The 10,452-nt window shown below is 60.3% G+C and overlaps 1 protein-coding gene across 1 annotated transcript in view; it reads left to right on the forward strand.

The window, feature by feature from the left end:
• The first annotated feature begins 10,299 nt into the window (after positions 1 to 10,299).
• The window catches only part of CDT1 (chromatin licensing and DNA replication factor 1), a 4,816-nt gene continuing 4,663 nt past the window's right edge, over positions 10,300 to 10,452 (forward strand). Inside the window, exon 1 of the mRNA XM_044922076.1 lies at positions 10,300 to 10,448. Within this exon, the coding sequence (XP_044778011.1) occupies positions 10,300 to 10,448 (149 nt within the window). The remainder of the gene's footprint in view (positions 10,449 to 10,452) is intronic.

Here is a 10,452-nt window from a genome sequence, read left to right on the forward strand (position 1 = left end):
GTACATTCCCACTCAGTTTCCCCTTTCCTGGAAGCAAAGAACAGGACCCGATCCAGCGGAAAGTCAGGGCACACCCCACTCCACAGAGGCCCAGATTCTCCTACAGGCCCTGTCCACCTGCAGCACAGAGCCAGCCTCGTGGAACTGTGCCCTCCGACCCACCCACCCACCCAGAATTGGCCTGGTGACCCTGCGTCCTTGCTGCCATTCAGCTTTGTCCTTGCTCAGGACGTGAGCGGACCAGAGTCAGCAGCAACACCAGGTCGGGTCTGGAACCCACTGCTGGCCTCACAGGCCGGCCGAGTTAGAGCCCACGACGCAGAGATGTGCCCACAGGTGCGTGAGGCCAGGCGCCCTTCACAAACTTCTACCAGGAATCAAGTAGGTCCTGAAACCCACACCTGCAGCTGGTAACGTCACCTGATGAGTAATCGGCATTTTCCACATGAACCTGATTTTTAGAGCTTTGTCAGCAGTTTCCTTACCCCCATCTCAGCAGTAAAACCGCCTGCAGGTGGACAGGATGATGGGAGGGACTAAGATCGAGCAAGGGGCCGACGGCAATGAGCCTGACCAGTGTCCAGTGTCCCCTGGAGTTGACAGGCCCCCCGGGCAAGCACGGGCGAGAGGCCTCAAGTGACTGATGGCCCTGCCCAGACCTCCATGGCCTGTTCCACAACAGCATCTGGTGCCTCTCCAGCTCTGCCTGCCCACGGGAAGGACAACTGTCCCCGGCAGCAGTGGGGACAGGGTGAAGCAGAGGGGGTGGTACAGAGTGGCAGAGACCAAGGCTGCGTCGAAGAGGGCAGGCTGACCTCGGAGAGCAAGTTCCCCCAGTGAAATGGGGTCACTTCCACCATCCAGACGGCTTTTAGGGTGGGAGGAGGGGCTGTGAAAAATGTCTGGCATCAGAACTTGCACAAAGCAGGTGAAAGAAAGAGGAGGGGCGCCTGGGTGGCTCAGTGGGTGAAGCATTTGCCTTTGGCTCAGGTCAGGATCTCAGGACCCCGGGGTCCTGGGATCGAGTCCCACGTCGGGCTTCCTGTTCAGTGGGGGGTCTGCTTGTTCTCTCTCTTTCACCGAAATAAATAAATAAAATCTAAAAAAGAAAGAAAGAGAGAGAGAAAGTAAGGGGAGCAAACAGGTCAAACGTGGAGAGATCCCTCGTCCGGCGAGTGAGGAGCCACCACCTGGCCGTCCTCATTGAGGCCCCGCCAGAGCCCGGGATGCACCGCGAACAGACGTTTAGGATGAGAGGGACAGGCCATCACCCCATCTCGCAATTAGGATCTGGGCCAGGGATCGATAGTGCACCAGCAATTTTAAAGAAAGCCACCAAGACCAGAGGGTTTGTAACACATGAACAAACTGAGCCCAGAGAAGGGCACCGCCCGACTCCGCGGCTGACCTTCCGTCCTGGGCGGGTCCCGGGGAAGGCCCTCACAGCAGGGAGGCCGGGCTGCTGCGAGGACTCAGGGCCTCTCTGGGCAGGGGCTTCATTCCTTCCAGGGACGCGCTCCGTCTCACCGAGCTAGGTGTGAAGGCGGAGAGGACGCCTGTTTCTCCACAGCCCACAGGCCGGCCGGCTTCTACATGCTCCGCCTTACTCTCTCACGGTGGGAAATTCTGACACCCTACTGCCCCCAGCGACACCAGGAAGGAAGCCAGGGGCGGCAAACCCAGGGGGTCCGGGCAGGGGAGGCTCAGCAATGCGCTTCCCAATCCGGGCTGAGCTGGGCCCCGTGGGGGCGGGCAGAGCAGCGGGAGGTCCTGGCCCTGGCAAAGCAGGCTGTCTGGCCCTCCCTGGGCGCTCACGGGCGCCTCCAGCCCCACTGACTCAGGCACCCTCACATGTGGCCCGTGCTCTCCCGGGAGCCCGGTGGGAGCAGGAGTGCCCGGCCCGTGTGCAGACTTGGCTGCCCCCTACACTTGGCCCTTTCCCTGCCTGCACTTCTGGGGTCGGGACAGCTGGAGCAGCTCAGAGTGGAGTGGGTGCTGGGCACACCCCGAGCCTTCCCCCTTTGCAGGAAACTTCCTGAAGTAGGCTTAACTGAGGAAGCCCCCGCCCCCTCTGGCCTGGGCGCTTCCCAGCTTTCTGCTGGTCCCGTGCCGGCCCTTCAGTTACTACTGGTTTTCTTTATTGTCACTGGACCGGTACTGACAAGAGCCCCTCACTGTGGTCCCACAGATGGAGGTCACCCACCAGCTCGCTCAGGTGCAGGGAAGGCGGGAAGGCACCCCCTTGCCTGCAGCAAGCGGACAGTGGGCAGCAGGGCCCCGGCCCTTGAGAGCAGAGCACAGCCACGGAAGAGCAAGCAGCCGGGAGCCAAGGAAGGAGACGGGAGGTCCTGAGCCTTCAGGCCCAGGAGGCAGGCGCGGGGAGCCTGACCACGTCACTGTCCTCCTCAGGATCCTGGGTCCCCCGCAGGGTTTCTGGGCACCCTGTCCCAGTGCTGGGGCCACCGGCCACATCGCTTCACTGCCTGTGCAAAACATGCAGGGCTATGTGGGTCCCCCCAAAGCCTTGCTCTCTGCCATACCTCTGCTGGGAAGGCCCTCTCCCCACCTGGCAAACTTCCCCCCATCTTCTGGGCCACCCCAGCAGGCCTGACAGCCCGGGTGGTTACCATGCTCTGCTCCAGCAGCTCTGACCCCCTGCGACAGAGCTCCCCAGGGCTCTGCCTCAGGTAACTCTGCACCCCTGAAGTGGGCATGTCACCTGCAAGAGACCACGGAAACACAGAGGCCCCCAACCCCGATGGGGCCCAGAGCTCTGTGATCCCTGACCAGGTCCGGAAGAGGAGTGTAGCTGACCCATGAGAGCCGGTGGATGCACTCTTCTCCTTTCTCCCCTGCACAGTCCTCAGATGTGATCTCCTTGGCTTTTTGAGGGATGGTCCTGTGTGGCTGAGCCACCAGCTTTGAGCAGAGATGGGTCTTCCATGGGTGCCCTCCAGCCCACCTGCTGTCCCGTTCTCACAGGCTCCCTGCAGGGCCCACCACCCAAAGTCCTGCGCGAGGCTTTGCCTTGGGCCCTGCTGTCAATCCGGGTCGAGAGAGGCCCCGGCCAAGAACATGTGTGATACCCAATAGCCTTTGATCTGACAATAGCAGAGACCACGCCCCTGGCCCCACACCCATCTTCCAGAGACTTCGGGGTGGGGCTGTGTGGTCAGGGCTTGCCTGGTGGACAGCACTCCATCAAGGTCCAGGCAAAAAGCCTCCATGGGCCCCGGGACCTGCCCTTTCCCTCTCCTGTCCTGAGGCCCCCACCTCCTCACCACGGGCCAGAGCCACTCAAGGCCCCATGTGGTCACTTGGCGGCCCTGCTGGGCTGCACTCAGCCCTTCCTCCTTGCCCACGTCTGTCCTCTCTCAGCAGTGGGGCTTCCACAGCCCCCTGCCCCTCACCTGTCCTCCACAGCAACCGACGGGTCTACTCTTCACACAGATCTGTCCGCCGCTTCTCTCCCCGCCAGCCCCAGGAGGAAGTGCAAACTCCTCTGCGGTCTTACGAGCCCTTGGTGGTCTGCTGACCATTCCCGCCCAGCCACACAGGTATGCGGTCCTTCCCATCCACGCCCAAAGCCTGGGGTCGGGCCTTCCCTGTCCTGTTCTTGGGTACGTCGCGCTCTGCCGCTGTTCCTCATGACTGCTCAGTTCTCACTCCTTGAGCGCTCTGGCACGCAAGCATGCTACACGCGTGGGCCACGGACCCTGGCGACGCCGTGTCACCCATACGTGCAGCCGCGTGCCCAAGGCCACACACACAGGTTGATGAATGAGCCGGCATCTGACCTGATCTTCAGCCCACCCCTTCTACACTAAAGTCAGATGATGTGGGGCTCGAACTCACAACCTTGAGATGATGAGTCTCATGCTCCACTGACGAGCCAGCCAGGCGCCCCCCAAAGTCATAGGCTTCTGCCCAAGTGTCGGCCTCAGCCTCTCTCTGGCTCCCACCCCTCAGGCTTCCACCCGGATGGAACCTGGCCTCACCACTCCTGAGTGTAGGCTTCCAGGGCTTAAGACCAAAGTGCTCTGTGAGGCCAAAATGACCTTGCGTGCCCTCTCCTGTCAGCACCCCCCCCCCTCACTGCCAGGCTGCAGGAACCCTGGCTTTCCAGAGCTGCTCCTTGCTGGCTCTGGGAAAACTCAGGTCGCCGTGGAAACGTCATTCCGCAGTCCACCTCTGCCGGGTAAGGCTGGCCCAGGGGAAGCTGACTTCACAGCACCTGTTTACAGACCTGTTTAAGGTGTGTTATGTTAGACCCTGCCCCTTATTTTACCAGCAAAAGATGGATTAGGGAATAAAAAAGAATTGCAGTGTGGGACAAATGAGCAGCAGCAAAACCATAGGCGAGTGTGAGGAACAAAGGAGAGGCGTGCTTTTTTAAGGAGGGAAGGAGTAGGTGGTCGGGAGTGCTGTTATGAACTAGAAGTCCAGTGGGGTGAACCGGGACCGGAAGTGTGGTGGCTTCCCATCGGTGGAGGGAGCCGTTGTGTGTGGGGGCGGGGAGGTCATGAGACCAGCTCCCTTCCTCAGGCTGTAGTAGTAGAGTGGTATCCACGGGCAAGGTCAAGTCTGTGGAAGGCCGAGTCCTTCCTGCTGGGTCTGCAATGGACAGGCGGTGGCAGGGCGGGAGAGCTCCCCCTGCCCACCCGCCGGCTCCCTTTTAATGGGGTTTCCCTTGACTAAATTTCACTTACCCCAGTGGGCACTGCCATGGTCCCCCGGCCCCTGCACAGTGCCCAGCACCCAGTGGGAGCGCAGTGGATGCTGTCGAATGGGCCTGCCTCACTGCAGAGTGGGCTCCTGAGTTCGGGAGGAGCGTTCGGCTCCGCAGGGCTGTGAGCCCCCCGAGCGCAGGGCTGTGAGACCCCCGAAGCGCTCCACAGGGCTGTGCACCCCCAGCTCCGCAGGGCTGAGCACCCCCAGCTCAGGGCTGTGAGTTCCCCGAAGCGCAGGGCTGTGAGCCCCTCCCCCCGAGCGCAGGGCTGTGAGCCCCTCCCCGCCGAGCACAGGGCTGTGAGCCCCCTGCGCGCAGGGCTGTGAGCCCCCGACCGCAGGGCTGTGAGCGCCCCCAAGGGCAGCGCTGGGCCCCCAAAGCGCAGAGCACATGCCTTCCACTCTGCAGGACTGTGAGCCCCCCCAGCGCAGGGCACAGCTAACCCACCTGGATCGGGAGTGGCTTGTGGCAGGGCCCCCAAAGTCCTTAGGTGAGGGACATTTACAAACCTCCCGAGGGTAGTCCAGGGCCACAGCGGAGGGGGGTGCGGCGGCGAGCGGGGCCCGGAGCAAGGTCCTGGGTTCAGGCCTGACTGTTCCGCAGGTTCTTCGTGCAGTTCCAGGCATTCTCCCGTGAGCTCTTATCGTCACGGGGGCCGCCTTTCTACGGAGGACAGGGCAGCAGGGGTCAGGACAGGAGGCGCGGAGCCTGCAGGACCCTCGGGCTGAGGTGACCTAGGTGACCCCGGGGACCCTCACACGCTGGCGCCGCACGCAGCGGGGCCCGCCCCCTCGGTCTGCGGAGACGGAACTCGCGACCCAGCCTCAGCTCCGGCCACGCCCACCACTGAGCCACGCCCCCACCGATGGCACCTCCCCTGCCACTCCCGGCCACGCCCAGCCCCGGCGCCCCTAACCTAGCCCCCGGAGCCACGCCCTACCGGTCCACGTCGACTCGACCTGGCCCCGCCCCATCCTTCCGGCCACGCCCCACAAGACACCGCCCCTTCTGAAGTTACGCCCCGCCCCGTCGCGTGATTGACAGCGCAGGGTTGCGCCCGAGGCCAAGTCTCGCGGGTGGGCGTTCTCCCGCGGGCCGGGGCCGGAGGCCCGGGGTGTTCCGTTGCGTCTCGACGCGCGCCCTCTCTGCCCTGTGCCCGGCCGCCCTGTCGTGGGGACTCCCGCCCTGCAGCCTCCAGCCCGCTGGGACCTGGCCTTTTCCCTGCACTTGCAGGAAATGTTGTCTCCTCAGAACAACTTGGGCACATGAGCCCGTTTCCAGCTGCGAATTTAATGAAATCTGAGCAAAGATCAAGTATTTCTGTGAAAATTGAGCGTGCTCCAAGTTGAGAGGTGCTGTAAGGTGTGGAGGGCGGACTGCACTTAAGTACTAACTAGGACTTAGTGATGGTTGTGATTGGACGGTGGTGAACCATGTGACATAGCTCATTAATAAAGTTTATATCGGCTACTTGTTCAAATGGTAACATTTGGGATATGATGGGTAAAGTAAAAATATACTTTAAAATGACTGTCACCTGGTTCTTTTTACTTTCTTAACGTAGCTACGAGAAAAAGTAAAGTTACACCTGTGCCCCCACCACGTTTCTGTTGGGGCTGCGGCTCTGGATGCTCACACGTGGATCAAGACACAGTGCCCTATTCTCACCCTGACATTCTCTGCAAGCAGGTGTGCTGTTGATGCGGTCACCGTCCTATCGGAACTTGAAGCTACGTTCACTTTCCCAGGTCTCTGCTGAGAGCGCGTTCCGTGAGGTCCCCTTGATAAGTATGATTGTGAGGCTTGGGGAGGAGAGGAAGCCTCCCAGGTCACTCAGCCTGTGGGCAGCAGCAGCTTCTTCACCCTCCCATTTGTCCCATCACATCAGGTGGACAAAGAGCCAAGTGCAGGCTGAGACCCAAATGTCTTCACTGAAGGTCAAGTTGCCTCCAGGTTTGGCTATGGACATCACATCGTAAGCCAAGACCATGAACATCGCCCCCGTGGCAGCAGGTGACAGGCTCTATCAGGGCTCAGGGGATCCCTGAAGCCTGAATTCCATCCACTCCTGCTACTGTCTGGTCTCTTAGGGAAGGAGTCACCAACTAAGAGGTGGAGGTGGGCGAGCAGAGCAGGCTCCTTGGTGCACCAGCTTTATGCCTTACAAGTCTTGGCTTCTTCACCCACAAATGGGGTATGGCTCGTAGGTCCGCTCTGAGGGTGAGACAGGTCAGGCCTCCCAGTTCTGGGGAACGGGGCCCGCACAAAGCACACCTCAACAGAGCCCAGCTGTTATTGTTTTGTAGCGCTGCTTTGCAAATTGCAAGGCACTGCACACCCCTGCGAAGTGGCTGTTCCGAGCCAACAGCAGCAGCCTGGAGCAGTCGAGGTGCAGTCATTCAGGCTGTGCTCATGTTCGAAGGCAGAGCAGGAGGTGGGATGGGTTCTAGGGAAGTTACAGCTGGGCAGACGCGGCTGTTAACTCAAACTCAGAACATACTGCAACTCTAGCCATTTTTTGGAGTGTGGTTAAAACGATGATGATGGTGGTGGTGGTCTGGGTTCTATTCCCTACTGTGTCCTCTATCAGATATTCCCGAGGCCCTTCCTTCTTGCCCTTCAGTGTCATCCTCTCCAAGAGTCCTCCCTGAACCCTCAGATCTAAAGTGGCCCCCCCAGTCACTCCATCTCATGACCGGGTTTTATATTCTTTATTTGAAATGATTAAAAAAAAATTTTTTTTTTAAGATTTTATTTATTTGAGAGACAGAGAGTGAGCGAGCGAGCGAGAGCACACAAACAGGGGGAGCAGCACAGGCAGAGGGAGAAGCAGACTCCCTGCTAAGCAGGGAGCCCGATGCGGGGCTTGATCCCGGGACCCTGAGATCATGACCTGAGCTGCTTAACCGACTAAGCCACCCACACACCCCTGAAATTTTTTTAATTAATTTCTGTCTCTCTCCACTAGAATGTGGAGGGCATTCTACACATTCTAGTGGAGAGAGACAGAAATTAGGAGGGCCCTCCTGTCTTGTTCTCAACCTGATACAGAGTGGACCCTCAGTGGCCTGGCCTGTACTGGGCCTTTGGCCACCAGGCTCCCAGTGGGCACTCAGTAAATACTGGGTGATCACATGAATGAAGGCATAGTCCCCAGTCTCCCAGTTTCTTCAGGGTACACATCCAGAAACAAGGGTTCTAGCCCCTTTGTGATCTGCTGATCTCTCTTTCTCTCCTGAAGACATTCTAGCCTTAACATTCCATACCTATAAGCCAACATGACACTTCAGGGGAACATGGGCAGAACAGAGCAGAGAGGGGCATTCACTTACCTTATTCTAGCCTCTATACTTTTATTAATGCAGCCACATATGGGTCAACCTTTTGACCAGGCTTTCATCCAGCCTCCTTGGGTTGGAAGAAATAGAAACTCACTCAGAGGCACTTTAGGCAAAAGACGCAGAGGTATGGGAGAGGCTAGAGGCTGCTCCATAAAAACCCGGGCCATCTTGAAAGGCTGTGGGTCTCCCATGACAGCAAACTAGAACCACTGCAAACCATCTGGGTCAGCTGCTGGGTCTGGCTGGGTGTCCCTGGGTGACACGGTCCCTTGCTCACTATCTCTGTCCCCATACACATGGAGGACGGTGGCTGTCCTACTCCATCTCACTTCCCACAGCCAGAGGTGACAGAAGGGTGGTTCCAATGCCAGTCTTGGGTCCAAGGAGAGGATCTGATCGGTTCAGGTGTGGGCCTGTCATCCAATCAGTGGTGACTGGAAGGTGGGGGTCACAACTTCCAGAGGTGGCTGCTGAACCCCATCACTGTAGGTGGGCAGACAATTTTCTAAGCAGCAGCTGCTCCACAGGCTTAAGTCATCCCAAACAGGCCGAGTCACCAGGAGTGATGTTAAAAGTTAACAGTGGCATGACCAGACACACTGCAACGGGACGGACATTGGCACTGGAGCTGGTCCCCAGGCTCCTGCTGTATGGCATGCCCCCCTCCCGATGGCTGGTTGTGAGGAGCGAATGAAGACAGCACTGTTACGTCCCCAGACTTGCCTCATCCCACATGGGACCGACACATTTTGGATTCATGTTCTGGATCCTACAAGACCCCTCAGCTATCCCCAGAGCCACTCAGGGCCTCCTAGGGCCTGCGTCCACCTCCAGACTAGTGGCCCCGGGGAGCTGGCCAGAACACAGCAATGTGTGACTCTCTCCCTCCCGAAGTCCTCCCCAGGTGGATGTGCCTGGGAGTGCATGCTCTTGTCACACAGCCATGTGGAGCCAGGCAGGCAGGGTGTCCTCTCCTGAGGGGCCCTGCCTCCCATCACCTCACTCAGCTCTCTTGGGGGGCATGAGCCTAGTCAGCACTCTGTGGTTCCAGGCTGGTGGGCGGGCAGGTGGCAAGACAAATGAAATGCTGGTGGAAACGTCTCAGCATTCTGGAAGCTCTGGGGAGGCCTCCTGCTCATCAGCTTATCTACAGAGAGCAAGGGCTGGGAGCCAGATACCGGAGTCACTCGTGGTTAGATCCAGCTGCCCGGACTCTCCAAAACCAGGTGTTCCTTTACTTTCTAAATGTGAAACAGCGCGCGCGCGGGAACCACAGTGTATTTGGGAGAGAAGACAGCTGCCTCCTTCCCGATGAGCAGCTACAGACGGAAAGATTTGCAAAGTCCCCTTGTCTCCGCTGGCCTTACGAAGAGGCTGTGCCTAGAATGTGTGCTGTCACTACAGCTCCAGGATCCTGCACATTTCTCTCTATAACGCACAGCAGGCTTACATTTGGAGAGGTCCGTTTCGACGCAGGTCAATGCTTGCCTCCAGCGTGGTGGCCCAGGGCACACAGCGCCACAGACCGGTCACAGAACCTAGGCTTAAACACGCCGGCTGCCACCTTCCACCCTGCTCCCTGGGCAGCTGCTGTTCCCAAAGCACGGGCGTAGCTGTCCGCTCCCCTCATCGCCCACGGGAACCGCCGCCTCCGAGCACTTTCCCCCACCGAGAGGCCCTCTACAGGGCGCTCCGGGCCTCCCGCGGGCCCCCGGCGGCAGGGTCCCCGGCGGCAGCGGCCCCTCCGGGACTAACACCCCCTTCCCCGATCCTCCCGAATGCCACTCTTCCTTGCACAACAGCCTCCCTGACGCAGAATTCGCACCCGCGGAGAGACGCCGGGGTCTGGCTGCCGACCCTGCCCAGGGACGCCGCCGAGGGCCAGCGTCACTCAACGGTGCCTGGTGTTAACCTCAGCAGGAAGCAGCGTGGCATCGCTCTCTTCTCCCGGACCGCACAGGCTCCGCGTCCGCCCCAAGCCGAGCTCAACCGCCACCTCGAGTCCGGCGGAACGAGGACCACGCTGCGGCGCCTGCGCGCGCCTGCGCAGCCGCGAGAGCGTCCACGCGCATGTGCCTGGACGCGTCCATTTCCCGGCCGCCCCGCCCCCCCCGCCGATGGTTCCGTCCGAGGGGGCGGGGCCAGGCGCGGCGGGAAAATCGGCGCGGAGCGCGGCACCGCTTCCGTCCTGCGCGGTATCAGGTCCCTGTTCGTGTCCCCGGTCCCGCCATGGCACAGCCCCGACTCACCGACTTCTTCGCGCGCCGCCGCCCCGGGCTCCGCGCCGCGCCGCCGCGGGTCAAGCCGGTCTGGCGCACCCCAAGCCCCGCCAAGCCCGCGCCCGGCGCCCCGGCCCGCACCCCGGGCGGCAGCCGCAAGCGT

The sequence above is a fragment of the Neomonachus schauinslandi genome, chromosome 16, assembly GCF_002201575.2.
Source record: "Neomonachus schauinslandi chromosome 16, ASM220157v2, whole genome shotgun sequence".
NCBI lineage: Eukaryota > Metazoa > Chordata > Mammalia > Carnivora > Phocidae > Neomonachus > Neomonachus schauinslandi.